This window comes from Saccostrea echinata, unplaced genomic scaffold (genome assembly GCF_033153115.1).
Source record: "Saccostrea echinata isolate AGI-Se365-2 ecotype Australia unplaced genomic scaffold, CSIRO_AGI_Sech_v1 ptg000025l, whole genome shotgun sequence".
NCBI classification, from domain to species: domain Eukaryota; kingdom Metazoa; phylum Mollusca; class Bivalvia; order Ostreida; family Ostreidae; genus Saccostrea; species Saccostrea echinata.
In genome coordinates this window covers 17,912,690-17,933,444 of record NW_026889774.1, presented here as the reverse complement: position 1 = coordinate 17,933,444, position 20,755 = coordinate 17,912,690, and the positions used below count along the sequence as shown (strand labels likewise).

Here is a 20,755-nt window from a genome sequence, read left to right as displayed (position 1 = left end):
TGAAATTATTTAAATGAATTATACTCTTCTAAATTTGGTAAAAATGCAAAAACATGAACAGTATATAGATGTATTTTTTTCCTCATAGGAATGCTGAAAACTGTTAATCGGAACTCACACTGACTATTGTTTAGCACGTGTATGTAACATTGCAGTTCGCATATAATTTGAAAAGAGAAGTTATTAGAACTTATATTCCCGACATTGAAATTTGTCACGTTAAACTCTCAAATGACACAGCTTATAAATAGTTTTCTTGATACTATTTAAAACAAAAGATGTCGCTTTAGTATTGATATATAACTTAACAAAAATAAATAATAATAAATAAAATAAAAACGATTAAATATATTCTGCTTTACAATTTTTTTTTGTTTGTTTGTTTGTTTGTTCATTATTTTCACCTAACTGTTGCAAAATAAAAGAAAATACTTTCATAAATATACATACACTGCGGGTTTTTAATTTTTTTTTTAAAGAGGGAATTTTGCAAAATTCCTGTTCGGGGAGATAACTCCCGTTTGTTTACAATACTAGTTGATCGATGATTTAACCGCGGCAGGGATACGTAGGTAATGAATTTCCCGCGGAGGGAACGCGGTTTACCTGTCTCACCTGGCCAAATCCCACGTTGTGTTTATACCGCGACGGGGCACGGTAAATACGGGATTCGCGTTGCCTGTACTGTACCTCTGGGGGCCCTCATTTAAACAAATTTCATTCTACAATCCCAAGGATGCCTCCATATTAATTTGACTAATCATGGCTTTTCTGTTCCTGAGAAAAAGATTTTTCCTATATAATCCTCTGTAAACTTTGATCCCCCATTGTGACCCCCTCCTATCGGGGGGGGGGGGGGGGGGGGATGTCATGACTTGAACAAACTTGAATCTACACTACCTGAGGACGCTAACATATAAATATGACCAATCATGGCTTTGCTGCTCTTAAGAAGAAGATTTTTAAAGATATTTTCCTATATATTTCTATGTAAAACTTTGATCCCCCATTGTGGCCCCACCCTACCCCTGGGGGTCAGGATTTGAACAAACTTGAATTTACACTACCTGAGGATGCTTCCATATAAATATGACCAATCATGGCTTTGCTGTTCTTAAGAAGAAGATTTTTAAAGATATTTTCCTATATATTTCTATGTAAAATTTTGATCCCCCATTGTGGCCCCACCCTACCCCCCGGGGTCATGATTTGAACAAACTTGAATCTACACTACCTGAGGATATTTCCACATAAGTTTCATCTTTCCTGATCCAGTGGGGTCAGGATTTGAACAAACTTGAATCTACACTACCTGAGGATGCTTCCATATAAATATGACCAATCAGGGCTTTGCTGTTCTTAAGAAGAAGATTTTTAAAGATATTTTCCTATATATTTCTATGTAAAATTTTGATCCCCCATTGTGGCCCCACCCTACCCCCGGGGGTCATGATTTGAACAAACTTGAATCTACACTACCTGAGGATATTTCCACATAAGTTTCATCTTTCCTGGCCCAGTGGTTCTTGAGAAGAAGATTTTTAAATGATGCCATTATTTTTTCACTTATTCCTAATTATCTCCCCTTGAAAAAGGGCGTGACCCTCCATTTGAACAAACTTGAATCCCCTTTACCCAAGGATGCTTCATGGCAAGTTTGGTTGAAATTGGCCCAGTGGTTCTGGAGAAGAGGTCAAAAATGTGAAAATTTTACAGACGGATGGACAGACAGACAGACAGACGGACGATGGACAAAATGTGATCAGAAAAGCTCACTTGAGCTTTCAGCTCAGGTGAGCTAAAAATTAAGTAAAAATATCATATTAAACAATATCAATTTAGTCTTAACAACTTAATATATACCAAATTAATTCTAAAATAGAAGACTGGCCATCAAATGACATATGCTATAAACTGACCAGCAGTTCTTCTGTCTAATTCCCAAAGGATACAGATAAGCACTGCTTGATCAGAGATGCTCTAACAGAAATGATTGAGACAGCTAGCCTTCCTACACTGAACTCAATAATTAATCTTTAACTGGATACATGTCCACTCATTCCTCCCAAGGGATGAATGGATCTGCACTATCTGCTTTGTACTGCAATTAAAATGTGTACTTATGTCATTCTGAAATTAAATTTGAAAACCAAAGACTTTTTTTTCAATTTGTTACAAAGATTTATAAAAAGAAAAAAAAAACTAGATGAGATCTCATTGTGAGCAACGAGTACGTCTTCCGTCTGATTTTTCGATAAGATGAGATATGATTTTGACTATGATCTTTGTTATAAGATAAAAATATATAGACTTCCCCAATTAGATTTCATTTTTCTGATTAATATAACATTATCAAAGAGCTATAGATGACATTCCTTGGCCCCTCTGAGCCCCTAGCTTGAGGGTCAGCCCCTTTTTCTTGATATCAAATGAAAGGTCTTGTGATTTTGAAAACGTTTTGTTCAAGAAATATTCAGAGATTTCCTTTCGTTGTGGAGATATGCTGAATGGAAATATTTAGGGGCCACTCCTCCAAGTCCTTAACAGGACCGTTTGACAAAAACTGAAAGGGTGCATATTGTTTAGAGCATTATTCTGACCATCATTTGTTCAATATTGCTCATCAAAATATTCTCCCTTTTCGAGATATAAAAAGCATTCTGACCCCTTGTGACCCCTTATTACGTAACATATGATCAGAATATTATCAAAAATTGTTGTAAATCGTTAAGATAAGCATCTTTGCTTCAGTAATATATAACAAATTATTGACTGTTAAAGAGTTATAGATGAAAGACTTTTGGCCGCTCTGAGCCCCTTTTTTGAAGGGTCAGCCCCATTTCTGGACATCAAATGAAAGGTCTTGTGATTTTGAAGACTTTTTATTCAACAACTATTCAGAGATTTCTTTTTGTTGTGGAGATATGCTGAATGGAAATATTTAGGGGCCACCCCTCCAAGATCTTAATGGGGCCATCTGACAAAAATTCAAAGGGTGAATATTGTTTAGAACATTATTCTGACCATCTTTTGTTCAGTATTGCTTTTCAAAATATTCCCCCTTTTCGACATTCTGGCCCCTTGTGACGCCTTATTATGTAACATATGATCAGAATCTTATCATATATTGTTGTAAATCGTTAAGATAAGCATCTCTGCTTCGGTAATGTATTACAAATTATTGATCGTTAAAGATTTAAAGTTGAAAGACTTTTGGTCTCTCTCAGCCCCTAATTTGAGGGGTCAGTCCCTCTTTCTTGATATCAAATGAAAGGACGTTTCATTCTGCACAACTTTTCTTTTATATATTTTAACAAATTCTTAACATGTATGAAGATATGAAAGAAAAGGTGTAAAATTTTGTGAGATGTTTCTGAGACATTTTTGAGCCCTACCGAGCTTCGGCGCCTTTTGCACTAGAGGGATTTGGACACCTGCCTGCAAATCTACAAACCTTCCCGTACCTTCACTGAAAATCTTGACTCAATATCTTAAGTCGTTTTGGAGGAGTTTCCAGGACAGGCCGACCCTCTGAAAATCAGAAAATCCTTAATATCTCGAGATAGAAAGTGACGTCATCAACGAAAAAAATTTCCAATAAGGTTTAGATCAATACCTATCAGATCTGAAAGTTTCATGAAAATCGGCCAAGACGTTACCGAGAACTCGCGTGCACAAAATCGGTAAGAATAATAATAATAGGGGAAAAAGAAACCGAACGAAAACAATAAGGTCTTCCGTTGGAGACGGAAGACCTTAAAAATTGTAATTTCGATGCAACATTTTTATAAGGTTTCTGCTTGACTCTTAGATTTGTAGGGACTATCTACCATAATTAAAACTTTTTTTTTAAAATACTTGATGGTTTTTTTTTTTTAGATACAATGTCAGACTGGTTTTAAGCTGCAATTCATATGGACAAGTGGCATGCTAATTCCAATATCATCCCCCCCCCAAGTATAATTAGTTTTAATTAATTAGTTTATTATACAATATCAAATTAATTTATTATACATTATCACATTTGTTTTAATTACTTTTCACCAAATTCATTTTTAAAGTTAGGCTAGCCCACAAAAACTATTTAATCCAATATGGTTCCTCTGCCCAATTCCCAAGAGATATAGATAACACCTGCTTGATCAGAGATGCTCTATCAGTTAGCTCCTCACACTAAACTCATTATTTCTCTCTAATTTGACAAGCAATTTTCTGTTATCAAAATTTTCCTTGACCAGGTGGAATTTCTCTTGTAAAATTATATTTGTTATAGATTGCTGTGAAGTATATAATGAAAAAAATAAGTATTTTCTTGATTTTAACATTTTTTTAATAAGGATACTGCAACACTTTTACATTTTTTGGGATTGTGTAATTTAATAGTAAAAAAGATTTTTTTTTAAATTTCACTTAAATTAAAGGTCACAGTGACCTTGAAATAGGTCGCGACACACCTTCTACCTATGATGCATAAACTGGCCAAGTTTGATGATTCCAAGTCTTATAGTTTTCTAGTTATGAGCCGGACAGGATTTTTCCATATTTGGCCATAGCCTCTTAATTAAAGGTCTGAATGACCTACTTTCAGTGCGCAACACACCTTCTACCCAAGAAGTATCAGCTGACAAAGTTTGATAATCCTAGGCCTAATAGTATTAAAGTTATGACCCGGACACGAGAAAAGCTAACAGACAGACAGATGGACGGACATGAACGCCATAACATAATACGTCCCGTCTAAAGACAGGCATATAAAAAGTTTGATATTTGCAAATTAATTTTTTTCCAAATGGATTATATAAGAAAAACTACCCTCTGGTATCTTGCACAAATGCCTGGTAAGGTACCTCAAGTTTTCGTGAACAAACAAGTTAAAGTAGCAATACTTCAATGACAAAATCTTGAAAAAAAATTATATATTATTGAGGAACGTATCGTCTGTCCTTAATATAGTCCATTTCCCATTCGTTTTTAACTTGCTACTCCAGGTAGAGTGAAGACAATCTCCTTGATTTGGTCAACCCTTTTGTGTGCACAGAAATACAAGAGACCCTTTTGTATAGACAACAATGCCAGAATTAAAGCAGTCTGTATGTCATTTCCATACACAATAGGTCATACATCAGTAATTTGATCGTTTTTTACACTTGAGTTACCTTTCCTCAAAACACAACATCATACAAATCAATTAATGATTATTTAATTTAAAATTTTTAATGATTTAATTAAGTATATGTATGGATTATACTGCATTTTGAAATTTCATTAACCTATAAATCTACCTATCAAATGTTTTTTACCATAGGTACAACTTGAAAAATTAGTTGAAAGGCCTAAATATTGATTTCAGTGAGAGTTTTGTTTGTTTTTTATCAGGCGAGAGGGTCAGTGCACCTTAAACTTATGATAGCACAAATTATATCATTGAACTGAACATACTTCATTATAGCTGCTCCAACATGCTCCTCTTCCCAGCGTTTCTGTTCATAATTGGGACCTTTCTCAGTAAGATCTTCCTCATATTTTTCAGATGGCTTTACGTCATCTTTTGGCATATAATATCGATTCACCTTCTCTATCTCACGAGCTTTGTGGTGATCTTTCGCTAGTGTTAGGACAGTCTTTTTATATTCTCTTTCTCTTTTTTCTCTTTCTGTAAGTCTAGAGATAATTTAAAGTCACCAAACAGCATTCATTAAGTTGAAAGACAAAAAAAAGTCTTAATTTGCTATATAGTGAAAGAATAAATTAAAGTTGTGTTCCATGTATGACTAATATGGATCAATAACTGCCATTAGTCAGACTCCTCTAGCAAATAGATTCACAGTTATTTTGTCAAGGAAATTCTTGAGAAACCATTTTTAAATTTCAAAAACATATTGAAGTAAAAAAAAAAGGTTAATAATATCAACTGATACTGCACTATGTCAAGTTGGGCACTTTAAAAAGAGTGTTCCCTTTTCATATTGCACATTTTGCTCAGATGAGCTAAAAATCTTACTTTGTGTCTCCAAATAAGTACTCCTCATCCATCAGTTCTGCCTCCAGGTCTTCCAGCTTGTCCACATTTCTCTTTTTGAGATAATCCCTTCTAGACTTCTTCCTCAACTCAGGGATGATCTTCTTTCTATCTTCTGCCTCCATCTCAAGCCTCTTCCTGGCTTCTTCATAAGCCTGAATAAATACAATATGAAACATACAGTACTATAATATCGTAAATTAATTTTCAATTGTCAGCTTTTTTTTTTTTAGATTTAAAAGTTAACCAGAAGTCTCTGAGGAGACTGTAGCTCTACTGGTTTGTACTTAAAGCAAAGAAAGAGAAAAGTAGCACTTGCACTGGGAAGAGAAGCAATTTGAAAGTATTTCACAGAAATTTCTATTTTTTTTAGTAACCATGGCAACACCAATATTTGAAATCAAATCTGATGCATAGAATTAATAATCTGAGTTTGAAATCTCTTTGTGTGTCAAGTTATATTGAAATCAGGTCAAAACTGTAGAAGGCGTAGCATTTTGAAGTATTTCATAGAAATTATTTTTTTTTTGCTCACCATAACAACAATGCTCACCAAAATCAAAAACCAGTTAAAAGAATTATGTATCTTACTGTATTCTTCTTGTGCGCCAAGTTATATTGAAATCAGACTAAAACTGTATAGGAAGTAGCATTTTAAATAAATGTCAGAGAAATTCCTATTTTTAGTAACCATGGCAACACTGTTCATCAAAATCAAAAACCGATGAATAGGATTATGTATCTTAGTGTAATCTACTTGGATACCAAGCTATATTGAAATCAGACCAAAACTGTTGGAGGAGTAGCATTTCAGAAGTATTTCACAGAAATTTATATTTTCAGAAACTATGGCAACACCGTTCATTGAAATCAAAAACCAATGCACAGGATGTTGAATCTTAGTGTAGTCTACTTGTACGCCAAGTTATATTGAAATCAGACAAAAACTGTAGGAGGAGTAGTGTTTTAAAAGTATTTCACAGAAATTTTTATTTTAGTAACCATGGCAACAATGCTCACCAAAATCAAAAACTAATGCACTGAATTATGTACCTTAGTGTAGTCTACTTGTTATATTGGAATCAGACCAAAACTGTAGGAGGAGTAGCAATTTGAAAAATTGTTTACAGACAGACAGACAGATGGACGGATGACAGACACCTTACTATTGCATAATCTCTTGTCGTCTCTGACCTGTAGAGCTAAAAACTACCAGACGAGTCAATTTTTTTCTGTTGATGTATTACCCAATTCTAGTCCTTTATAGTACTTTTTCTTTTTTAACATAATTATATGCCATTAAATGTACAGAATTTTCAACTTCTTTTAGCTTCATATCATTTTTGGAGTAAATGTCTGATGTGTAGAGTTGTCAGTTGAAACCCAAACACCCCTTAATACATGTGAAAATGTTATCTCTACTGTTATGTAAATTATTGATAGGAAAAGCCTTCCACATTGTAAAATTATTCTTATGGAATAAAATCATGCAACATGCATTCATGTTACAAAAATAATAATATTTTCAGGATTAAATTTAAACAAACTATTTCAATCCAATCAAAAAGTATGTATAACAAGAAGTCTGTGAGCCAATGCTCACTAATAATACCCCCGCTCTGATGTGAATACACAAGTTCGGTTATAGACAAAGACAGTGATAATTAGGATATTGACATTGGATTTGTAAAAACTGAATCCCAACATATGGCATGCCTAAACAAAGATTGTGCTAAAATTTGAAGCATCTGCGATAAGTAGTTGCTGAGAAAACCATGACCAAAATTTGCTATGTACATTTCGGACAGACGCACTGATAAACAGGAAGTTGACATCAGATTAGTACAAAAATAAATCCCAATATATGGCATGCCTAAACAAAGATTGTGCTAAAATTTCAAGCATCTGCAATGAGTAGTTGCTGAGAAAACTGCAACCAAAATTTGTTACGGACAGACAGACAGACAGACAGACAGACGGACGGACAGACAGACAGACAGACGGACAGACAGACAGACAGACAAGGGTAAAACAGTATACCCCCCTCTCCTTCGGAGCGGGGGTATAAATATTCTACACAGAGATAAACAAACAACAGGTATATCTGTCAATGTGGTGCATATACCAATCAGTGATACTGTAAATGCGGTTATTTTGACGAGTTGAAAAGTTGACGATTTTTTTTTAATGAAAATTGACGAGTGTAAATTTTGAAAAAATATTGAATCAAGATTTATGTATCTTTGATTTCGCCAGAAACTAAAGGACCAAAAGCCTGGTGGAAACATTTGCTTAGTTGACTTGACATAGACTTGAGAACGTCTACAATTAAGCCGCTTCATGCGAAATATGTCCTGAAAGTTCACGATGTTATTATAAGCAAAGACAGCGACTTCCTCATGAACTCATTTACAAGCGTTGGCATCAATGAAATTTAACTTTGCTTGTAAAAACCATCTACAGTGTATAAGATTTGATTGAATAAATTTTGTTTTCATTATACGAGACCAATTGCCTCGGGTGACAAAGAAGGTCAAGCACCCCATGATAATTATGCAAAGTTAGAATGTTTTGATCATGGATAATAGTAGTATACGACACACTTGTTTAGATTCAATGGTTTTTAAAACTATGATTATATATTTTCATAACTATTTACAAACAAGAGGCCCAGGGGCCACATCCCTGACCTGAGCACTCTGGCTAGGAAAAAGCAGAAATCAGTTCAGTCTTGAAAAGTTTTGATATAAAAGTGGTTCGAGGGGGGGGGGGGATTTGAACTTGAATCTATACTTCAAAGGGATGCTTTTGAATTAATATGACAAATAATGGCTTTGCTGTTCTTAAGAAGACAATTTTTATTGATATATCATTTGTATTCCTTTGTATAACTATGATCCCCTATTATGGCCCCTCTATTCCCCTGGGGGGTCATGATTTGAACAAAATTTGAATCTACATTACCTAAGGAAGCTTGCATTTAAATATGACTAATTATGGCTTTGCTGTTCTTGAGAAGAAGATTTTAAAAGGCTTGCTTTTTCCTATGTATTCCTATGTTAAACTTTGATCGCCCATTGTGGCCCCACCCTACCCCTGGGGGTCATGATTGGAACAAACTTGAACCTGCACTACTTGAGGGTGCTTCCATATAAATATGACCAATCATGGCTTTGTTGTTCTTGAGAAGAAGATTTTTACAGATTTTTCCTATGTATTCCTATGTAAAACTTTGATCTCCCATTGTGGCCCCCCCTATCCCCCCCCCCCCCCCCTGGGGTCATGATTGGAACAAACTTGAATCTACACTACCTGAGGATGCTTCCATATAAATATGACCAGTTATGGCTTTGTTGTTCTTGAGAAGAAGATTTTTAAAGAGTTTTCCTATATAAAAATTTGATCACCCATTGTGACCTCACCCTACCCCCAGGGGTCATGATTGAAACAAACTTGAATCTACCTACCTGAGGATGCTACCATATAAATATGACCAATCATGGCTTTGCTGTTCTTGAGAAGAAGATTTTTAAGGAGTTTTCCTATATATTCCTATGTAAAACTTTGATCTCCCCTTGTGGCCTCACCCTACCCCTGGGGGTCATGATCAGAACAAACTTGAATCTACACTACCTGAGGATGCTACCATATAAATATGACCAATCATGGCATTGCTGTTCTTGAGAAGAAGATTTTTTAAAGAGTTTTCCTATATATTCCTATGTAAAACTTTGATCTCCCATTGTGGCCCCACCCTACCCCCGGGGGTCATGATTTGAACACACTTCAACCTACACTACTTTAGGATGCTTCCATATAAATATGACCAATCATGGCTTTGCTGTTCTTGAGAAGAAGATTTTTGAAGAGTTTTCCTATATATTCCTATGTAAAACTTTGATCGCCCATTGTGGCCCCACCCTACCCCCGGGGGTCATGATTTGAATAAACTTCAACCTACACTACCTGATGATGCTTCCATATAAATATGACCAATCATGGCTTTGCTGTTCTTGAGAAGAAGACTTTTAAAGAGTTTTCCTATATTTTCTTAAGTAAAACTTTGATCGCCCATTGTGGCCCCACCCTACCCCTGGGGGTCATGATTGGAACAAACTTCAATCTACACTACCTGAGGATGCTTTCATAAAAGTTTCATATTTTCAAGCACAGTGGTTCTTGAGAAGATTTTTAAATGATGCCATTAATTTTTCACAAATTCATGATTATCTCCCCTTGGAAGAAGGTGTGGCCCTTCATTTGAACAAACTTGAATCCCCTTTACCCAAGAATACTTTGTGGCAAGTAGTGGTTCTTGAGAAGAAGATGAAAATGTGAAAAGTTTACGACAACGACGACGATGACGGACAACGGACAGATTTCGATCAGAAAAGCTCACTTGAGCCTTCGGCTCAGGTGAGCTAAAAAATTGAACATTATCTTTGATCTATTTCTAATGGGATAAGCCAAGAAAATTAAGCGGTAAAGTTTATAATAGTCAATGTTTGTGGTGACGCTACATATATGATGTGAAGTTTGACGAGTGGAAATTTTGACGAGAAAAGAAAAACCGTCAATATAGTCAAAATAAACACGTCGTCAAAATTACCACATATACAGTAACACAAAGGATGATAGATAATCAGGTGTAAATTTGTTATTTTCAAGCAATCTACGGGTCCAACACCAATTATCACCTGCACAAACAATAAAAACTCAAATTATCGTAAAATGAAAGAAAAAGTGAGCAAGCTCATACCCCACGCTCCCCCAAAACTCGACAATGCAACACAGAATGAATGGCACAGTGCATTTTAAAAACACAGTATAATTCAAAAAGGGGCATTACTTGCAAAAAATCATCACATCAAAACTTCTTGCATATAAGGACATTCAAATCTTTGTATGTTACAAATTTAATTGGGCTGAAGATTCTAGATAAATAATGGAAAATTTTTTTGGTAATATACAAATCTACATACACAATGTACCGGTATATTGCGCTGTTGCAGTAAACGCTTGAAGGTTCCAACATTTAAAAATACAGATGAATAAACTATAAATAATAAATTAAAGACTTGTCACCTGTTAGTAGTGTTTTAAAATATTAAGTTCCCTTAATATTGTAAATGGCATGAAGATTCTCTCTGAAGCATTCGGGGGAAAAAAATGAAAAGTTGACAATTTTTTGTTGTTGTATGACCCTTATCCACGAATTTATGTATCTCAAAACAGTGACTTTTACTAAATCCACGAAAAATTGATGCCCAGGAATATTAATGAAACCACAGTATATTACTTCACCCTTGTTCAGCTGATTCATAAAATACTGAGTATTTTTCATTCAAGCATGCATTCTTGAAAGAATTGCGTCAATGGTCATTAACACCTTAGTCTTTTGTTAAAAATCGGATTGTCTCAGGTAATTCAAAAAGCAATGTTTTAAGTAAGATATATGCCTCATACAATTCTGTATGAAAAAATATCAGTTTTTGGCCCTAAAGGGCCTCAAACTGTCTGATATTTTTTCATACAGAACTGCATTCGCATATATCCATTACAGATTCCTAGCTGTGTCATTGTTGGAAACCCATGGTCAGTCTGTAGCTGTGTCAAACAGCATGGGTTTTCAGCGATTACAGAGATTATATATAACCATGTGGCACCATAGACTAATAATCAGGAAACAGTTACAAGAAAAAGTGTTTATGATCTTAATATTTTAAAAACTTTACAAAAAGATGTCTATCAGATACTTTTGATCCACTAAGTTTCCTGACATAAAAAAATCTAAGATTTTTGAAACCCTCGAATTTTCTTGCTAATGCACCCATCAACGAGTTTGTTTCCGTACAGTTTTTGACATAATTGTCCCGAGTAATTTTGCTGCATCTACTGTAAATAACTTCTTATTCACGAGAACTTTATTTTCCCATAATTACATGAAGCATTCTGCTCAGGAAAATAAAGTTCTTGTGTATAATTGTATTACTAAAGAATATGTAGAACAATAAGGAGAACTCATGAAAATTTTGTCTCATTCATAAATTCAATATTACGATCTTTTGAAAATAAAATGTCGCAAACTTTTGGAGATCTACAGTATTACATAGATTTTTGTATTAATTAGAACCCATACCTTGTCAAAAGACAGGTTTAAAAAATTCCACTGAATCCTTTCTACCATTGGAACTAGAAAACTGACCAGTCAGCAAGGGCCCCGCCAAGGGGTAGAAATATAAGGGTACAGCTTACAGAATGAGAATTTTAATTGATTACAAAAATTTAAAAATATATGAAGAAAAATATGCATTAACAACTGTATTTATAAAATTTCAAGATAATTCTTAAATATCCAACAACCTGTAAAGAGTATTCCTGTATTTACATAAGGCAGTAAAAAACATCATATCTATAATAACTCAATTAAATGTATATTTAAACAAGAATTAAGCATGTGTTTTATAAAATGCCAGCCTTCAGTGAATACAAATATCATCCAGGCTTGACCTTAACTTCAAAACAAACAGCAGTTGCAGACAAAGGTTAATTTATCTTAAAGTGACAAATAAAGATAAGCCTGGAAAATTGTCTGCCCCCCCCCCCCCCCCCCCCCCCCCCCGACAAGATAATTAATCCCAAGGGATGAATTGTACTGCTCTCTCATCCTTTTCTTCCAAGTTTACAATAAGAATTCTTTCAGTAATGATAGAATGAGTTTATTACTGGACTACCCGTTAAAATTAATAGTATTCTTGAATTTACATATGGCAGCCAAAAAAAAAAAAAAAAAAAAAAGAATAGATAAATAAAATAAATAAAAACAAAAAAAAAACCTATATCTTTATGTATATCTTGTTTTTAGAATTCAATAAAATCATAACTCATTGTACATTTTACCAAAATAAAGTATGAACATTATTTAAATTCACATTTCAGAGAATGTAAACATCATTCAGAATTGACCTTAACTTCAAAACAAACTTCATTTGTAGACAGAGGTGTTAATTAATCTCAATTTGACAGAAACAGATAATGCTTTGGATTTTCTTCAAGAGGAAAGTTAATTAATCCCATGGGACTAGTTGCAGCTTTCACAGTTTACAATAGGAACATTCTCAGCAGTTATCTCTCTTTGCTCTGGCATTCATTCTAATGTCAAGTTAAGGAATCTACCCCACCACCCCAGCTCCAAACTGGATGACATAGAGAACCAAACTTAGCATCAAAATATGTCTTACTCCTCTTCAACCAACATACCAAATTTGAACTTAATTGGTCAACTACAAAAAAAGTTATTAGAAAAAAACAGAAAATTTGTGGACAGAAGAATGACAGACAGACAGACAGACAGACAGAGTGATTACTATAGGGCACCCGCAAATCCTTGCGGGGCCCTAATTATATATTTAGGGAAAATTCTAATAATGACACTGCAACCATGTACTACTGGAGGGTCTTGCATAGGTTGCATCAGTCCTTACTTTCTTCTCTGACTTTGACATGATAGATCTCTGTTTCTCTTTATCCTTCTCTTTCAAACGATTGGCAAACTTGTCTCTCTCATCTAAATCCTTAAGGCGTTCCTTCTCCATTTCTTCCTCTGAATTATCATCTGTTTCATCTCTGTCATCATCTATATCTAGACTAAAGGTAGAACAAGTATCACATTTAGAAACTCGACATAAAATTTTATATTATTTTATAAAATGATATTACTGTAAGACAACCTTTCATAATAAAAAGGTCAGAAAATATACCATTCAATAAAAAAATAAATAAAATGTATACAGATATAATCAGTTTGTGCACCATCTTTGCTGATCAAGTTTTTTTTCTGATCTGCTTTTCTTCTCACATAGCCTTGGCTTATTGTGCTATCCGAAAAAAAGGAAATATGTGCTCTCTAATCACAGCATTGATAGAAATAAATCTAGCTTTTTTGAATATTGAAGTATTAAAAAGAACTTATCACAAGCAGGTATTTAGCAATGTTTATTGTTATTTAGGGTGCAAGTCTGTATCTGCAATATAGCTATGTGCACATGAACTTATAAAAGAGTAAAGAACAATCCTTGAGTTATCCTCATTGTGTAAAGCTTAGTAATATATTAGCTGTTTAGTTGAACTAAATCACACTTTGGAAGAAAAAATCCCAGCTTTTGATAGATAGCACAATAGGCCACGAGTTTGTAAGAAGAGTAGCTGATCAGAAACACTTTGCTAGCAAAGATGGCTAGCAAAGATGCTTGTCTTTTAATTATTAATTGAATCAGACCAAAAACTGAAGAAAAAACATATAGAAAAAAAAACTTCAAAGAAATTTTGACTTATAGTAACCATGACAACACCATTTATCAAATTCTAAAACTTCTCTTCCTCACTACTGCTACTTACTTCTCTTCTCTTCCTCACCAATACTACTCACTTCTCTTCCTCACTACTGCTACTTACTTCTATTCTCTTCCTCACTACTGCTACTTACATCTCTTCTCTTCCTCCCTACTCCTACTTTCTTCTCTTCTCTTCCTCACCAACACCACTTACTTCTCTTCCTCATTACTGCTACTTACAGTGTACTTCTCCTCTCTTCCTCACCACTGCTACTTACTTTCTCCCTCAACAATACTACTTACTTCACTTCTCTTCCTCACCAACACTACTTACTTCTCTTCCTCACCACTGCTACTTACTTCTCCTCTCTTCCTCACCAATATTACTTACTTCTCTTCCTCACTACTGCTACTTACTTCTCTTCTCTTCCTCAACAATACGACTTACTTCTCTTCCTCACTACTGCTACTTACTTCTCTTCTCTTCCTCACTACTGCTACTTCTCTTCTCTTCCTCACTACTGCTACTTACTTCTCTTCTCTTCCTCACCAATACTACTTACTTCTCTTCTCTTCCTCACTACTGCTACTTACTTCTCTTCTCTTCCTCAACAATACTACTTACTTCTCTTCCTCACTACTGCTACTTCCAGCTCTTCTCTTCCTCACCAATATTACTTACTTCTCTTCCTCACCAATACTACTTACTTCTCTTCTCTTCCTCACCAATACTACTTACTTCTCTTCCTCACTACCGCTACTTACTTCTCTTCTCTTCCTCACCAATACTACTTACTTCTCTTCTCTTCCTCACCACTACTACTTACTTCTCTTCTCTTCCTCACCAATACTACTTACTTCTCTTCCTCACCAATTCACTTACTTCTCTTCTCTTCCTCACTACTGCTACTTACTTCTCTTCTCTTCCTCACCAATACTACTTACTTCTCTTCTCTTCCTCACCAATACTACTTATTCTCTTCCTCACCAATTCACTTACTTCTCTTCTCTTCCTCACTACTGCTACTTACTTCTCTTCTCTTCCTCACCAATACTACTTACTTCTCTTCCTTCCTCACCAATACTACTTACTTCTCTTCTCTTCCTCACCAATACTACTTACTTCTCTTCTCTTCCTCACCAATACTACTTACTTCTCTTCATCACCAATTCACTTACTTCTCTTCTCTTCCTCACTACTGCTACTTACTCCTCTTCTCTTCCTCACCAATACTACTTACTTCTCTTCTCTTCCTCACTACTGCTACTTACTTCTCTTCTCTTCCTCACCAATACTACTTACTTCTCTTCCTTCCTCACCAATACTACTTACTTCTCTTCTCTTCCTCAACAATACTACTTACTTCTCTTCCTCACTACTGCTACTTACTTCTCTTCTCTTACTCACTACTGCTACTTCTCTTCTCTATCTCACTACTGCTACTTACTTCTCTTCTCTTCCTCACCAATACTACTTACTTCTCTTCTCTTCCTCACTACTGATACTTACTTCTCTTCTCTTCCTAACCAATACTCTTACTTCTCTTCTCTTACTCACTATTGCTACTTACTTCTCTTCCCTTACTCACTATTGCTACTTACTTCTCTCTTCTTCACCACTGCTACTTACTTTTCTTCCTCATTACTACTACTGGATGAAGACTCTTGTTTTTTCCTGTATTGTTTCCTCTTATCCAATTTTGATTTCTGAAAATAAATGTATATTCATGTATATACCAGCATTTTAGACTGCCATAATGACTCTTTGTAATAAACAACTCTCTACTATATATGTGAGCATATTAAGGAGGAATGCCACACCAAAATTTATTTTAAAAGGTGTTAATCACTGTATAAAGTGACTCCCTGTCTTACATGACAAGCAACCATATACATGTATTGTTAAGTCAAGATGAAGGCCACAGCAAGTGTTTTCTTATTATGTACATGCATAAGTTTTTGAATAAATTCTGTTTCATATGAATACAAAAATAGGTCTGCTAATAATGGGTGCAATTGGTACCCATGGGTATTAAGACAGAGTGTTGGAAGACTTGATCTTCAAAAACTACATAGATTTTGTCAATCAAAAACCCGAGCATCTTTTTATTAATATCAACTTCGGAATATTTTGTGTAAAATTAGAATGTTTTCTTAACAAAATAATTTTGAAAATGACCAATGACAAGGTAAGTTAATTTACAAGTTCCATTTTTATTGAAAGAGCAGCTGTCTATGATGTCAAAAAGCAAAATTTATTTTGAAAGTAAGCTACCCAACAAGAACTATTTCATTTAAAGATACAAATCAATTACAATTAAGAGGCCAGATTCCTCTGTCCAATACATAAGATTATGAGATATAGATATGAGATACAGATAATCCATTAGAGATGATGTACCAGAAATCTCCTTACACTAAACTCACTAAATAATCTCTAATTTGACAGATCTTGCATCTCCTTGAAACACCTTAAGACCATTGCTTGATAATTACACCCATGGGACAAGAAGAATTTCTCTTATCAATTACAACAAAGAAACATTTAATATAGTTGTTATAGATTGCTGTATAGTATATCATGAAAAAAAAGTGTATTTTCTTGCTTTAACACTTTTAAATTAATAAGATAAGTGCAATGCTCCTGCATTGGGTTTGTGTAACTTAAAAACATAGTTTTTTTTTTTTAAATTTCACCTAACAGGGCTCTAACTGGTAACTAATATAAAGATTCAAAGATAATAAATTTAAAGATACCCTTGTCCCTCCTCTTTCAAAATTGGAAGGGAACTAGACACCAACTTCCCCAGACTACCCCCAGGGGTCCCTACATTGACTATTATTATAACTCATTATGATTATTCTATATAACGCGTTATCTGATTGGTTCTAGATTATCACGTGACAGGGCCATAAAACTTCATATTTCCCTGTCGTTGTCATGCTTTTCATCATATTCAACCTCTTCGGAGACCTAATACATTTTCCCGCAATAGTTACCGTTCGTTGAACGAAAACAATCGAAAGTAGTATACGTCACAATAGCCTGGTTTACATCGCAAAATTGCTGATGGACTTCTTTGTTTCAGTAACACTATGTTAAAATTGAAAGTGAATTTAAGTGCGGAATTTGAAAGATTATGTTTATTTTTAAAGTTTTTACTTGTTTCGGTATAATAAACAATTTATTGCATGAATGTTCGGGAAACATTAGGATTTATTCAGCCAAGAAATATCATATTCCCCTCGTGCAAAGCCCTCGGGGAATACGATTTTTCTTGGCTGAACAAATCTTCATATTTCCCTCACGATCATGCAATAACTGTATAATATCAGCATGATAACTGCTAAAAAAAAACATGATATACAGTTGAACTTCAGTATCTTGAACACTGATGTCTTGAACACCATGGATAAGTCAAAATGATTTAGATGTCCCAATGGTGAACCCCTTATTCTTGAAGTATTTTAACCTGGATATCTTGAATCCTTTGATATCTTGAAGTTTTTTCTTCATCCCATTGAGTTCAAGATTACGAGGATTGACTGTATTGTGTATTGATTCACATTACTATTTATTATACTTTCATGATAAATACTAAAATCTGATTGGTTTAGATGCATTTAAAAATCCATTATGTTACCCTCAGCATTAGCAACATACTTGACAATGGGTAATAGAACAAAATGTCACGTGTGTAAATCATGTGCGTACGGTTCGCCGTAGAATTCTCAAAACGTCATTTGTGCATTTGAAAGAAGCGTCAAACAAATTTGCGTCCGATTTGGCTTAATTGTAAGCAACAAACGAACAGACGAAAAAAGCTTGCGAGTGCAGAAATAATGAAACTTTTGATGATAAAGGACTCTTTGAATATCAAACAAACAATAAAGAGGTCGGTAAATTTTTTTCGAAGCTTTCTTATTGGGAAAAACAGAAGGGAGGAGTATGAAATCTTTCTAAATGTGAACTTAAATGACGATAGACAAATTTTATGCTGAAATCTTAAACAAATTAGACATTCAGTGTAATAAAATAAATCGTGCCTGTTTTGAAGGGTAACAGTCGAAATTGACACCTCTCAGAAAACCATTGTCAACCTCTGCTGACACGTCGGTTGACAATGGTTTTCCTCCGGGTGTCAATTTCGACTGATACCCTCCAAAACAGGCACCATTTATATAATGCGACCTTTCCTAAAAATGAGCAAAAATATGAGACAAGTCTTGGACTGTGTTAAGTGTCTCCCCGTCTTATGTGACTTTTTTCTCCAAGTCCTTTAAGTGGTCACCTAAGATAGTCCAGATTGTTATACCCCTATATAACAGTTCCTATGTAACTCTATATGAAAAAAAGTTCAGCATTTTGACTGTTCCGGTGACTATTGGACTGGAACTGTTAAAATCGACTGTTTAAAAAAGACTATTGACCGATGACATCATATGGCGCTAAAACGGTTTTTCATTTAAGTCATTTAGTTTTAAAAACAAAAAGATGTACGCTTCGCAGCTGCATAGGAAGAGGAAATGTAGACCATTTTAAAAACAAGAGGCCCAGGGGCCACATCGCTCACCTGAGCACTATGGCTAGGAAAAAGCAGAAATCAGTTCAGTCTTGAAAGGTTGAAAAGTTTAAATAAAAAAGGGGGGGTCATGAATTGAACAAATTTGAATCTACATTATCTGAGGATGCTTCCATTTAAATATGACCAATCATGGCTTTGCTGTTCTTGAGTAGAAGATTTTTAAATATTTAACCTATGTATTCCTATGTAAAACTATGAATTGAACAAATTTGAATCTACATTATCTGAGGATGCTTCCATTTAAATATGACCAATCATGGCGTTGCTGTTCTTGAGTAGAAGATTTTTAAAGATTTAACCTATGTATTCCTATGTAAAACTTTGATCGCCCATTGTGGCCCCACCCGATCCCCGGGGGTCATGATTTGAACAAACTTGAATCTACACTATCTGAGGATGCTACCATATAAATATGACTAATCATGGCTTTGCTGTTCTTGAGAAGAAGATTTTTAAAGATTATTCCTATATATTCCTATGTAAAACTTTGACCGCCCATTGTGGCCCCACCCGACCCCCAGAGGTCATGATTTGAACAAACTTGAATCTATACTACCTGAGGATGCTTCCATGTAAATATGACTAATCATGGCTTTGCTGTTCTTGAGAAGAAGATTTTTAAAGATTTAACCTATGTATTCCTATGTAAAACTTTGATCGCCCATTGTGGCCCCACCCGACCCCCGGGGGTCATGATTTGAACAAAATTGAATCTACACTATCTGAGGATGCTACCATATAAATATGACCAATCATGGCTTTGCTGTTCTTGAGAAGAAGATTTTTAAAGATTTTTCCTATATATTCCTATGTAAAACTTTGACCGCCCATTGTGGCCCCACCCGACCCCCAGAGGTCATGATTTGAACAAACTTGAATCTATACTACCTGAGGATGCTTCCATGTAAATATGACTAATCATGGCTTTGCTGTTCTTGAGAAGAAGATTTTTAAAGATTTAACCTATGTATTCCTATGTAAAACTTTGATCGCCCATTGTGGCCCCACCCGACCCCCGGGGGTCATGATTTGAACAAAATTGAATCTACACTATCTGAGGATGCTACCATATAAATATGACCAATCATGGCTTTGCTGTTCTTGAGAAGAAGATTTTTAAAGATTTTTCCTATATATTCCTATGTAAAACTTTGATCGCCCATTGTGGCCCCACCCGACCCCCAGAGGTCATGATTTGAACAAACTTGAATCTACACTACCTGAGGATGCTTCCACATAAGTTTCATACTTTCAAGCACAGTGGTTCTTGAGAAGAAGATTTTTTAATGATGCCATTAATTTTTCACGAATTCTTAATTATCTCCCCTTGGAAGAAGGCGTGGCCCTTCATTTGAACAAACTTGAATCCCCTTTACCCAAAGATACTTTGTGGCAAGTTTGGTTGAAATTGGCCCAGTTGTTCTTGAGAAGAAGATGAAAATGTGAAAAGTTTACAACAACGACAACGACTACAACGACGACAGACAACGGACAAATTTTGATCAGAAAAGCTCACTTGAGCCTTTGGCTCAGGTGAGCTAAAAACAGAAACAACAGAAGTGTTACAAATGTTGTGAAAACAGAATAAAACATCTATACCGGTCTATCCATTTCTTTTCTGTGAAAAAATCATGCTGTAAGTTGATTGAAATGCGCCAAAAATTTTACTGTGCAGCTCGAGAAATATATAAGACTTTTGAAAAAATATGTATGTTCAAATATGTATGGTTTTCATATGATATTTGATAACCAATCGAAATTATTTGAAACATCAATGACATAAAATGGTAAATGATACAAGGTTTAATTATAACCAC

The 20,755-nt window shown here is 34.8% G+C and overlaps 1 protein-coding gene across 1 annotated transcript in view; it reads right to left on the bottom strand.

The window, feature by feature from the left end:
- LOC133192082 (pre-mRNA-splicing factor ATP-dependent RNA helicase DHX16-like) overlaps window positions 1-20,755 on the bottom strand; it is a 95,314-nt gene that overhangs the window by 50,685 nt on the left and 23,874 nt on the right. The window contains exons 3-6 of the mRNA XM_061327936.1: window positions 15,983-16,059; window positions 13,504-13,666; window positions 6,002-6,174; window positions 5,440-5,661 (exon numbers count right to left, since the gene is read on the bottom strand). Of these exons, the coding sequence (XP_061183920.1) occupies window positions 5,440-5,661; window positions 6,002-6,174; window positions 13,504-13,666; window positions 15,983-16,059 (635 nt within the window). The remainder of the gene's footprint in view (window positions 1-5,439; window positions 5,662-6,001; window positions 6,175-13,503; window positions 13,667-15,982; window positions 16,060-20,755) is intronic.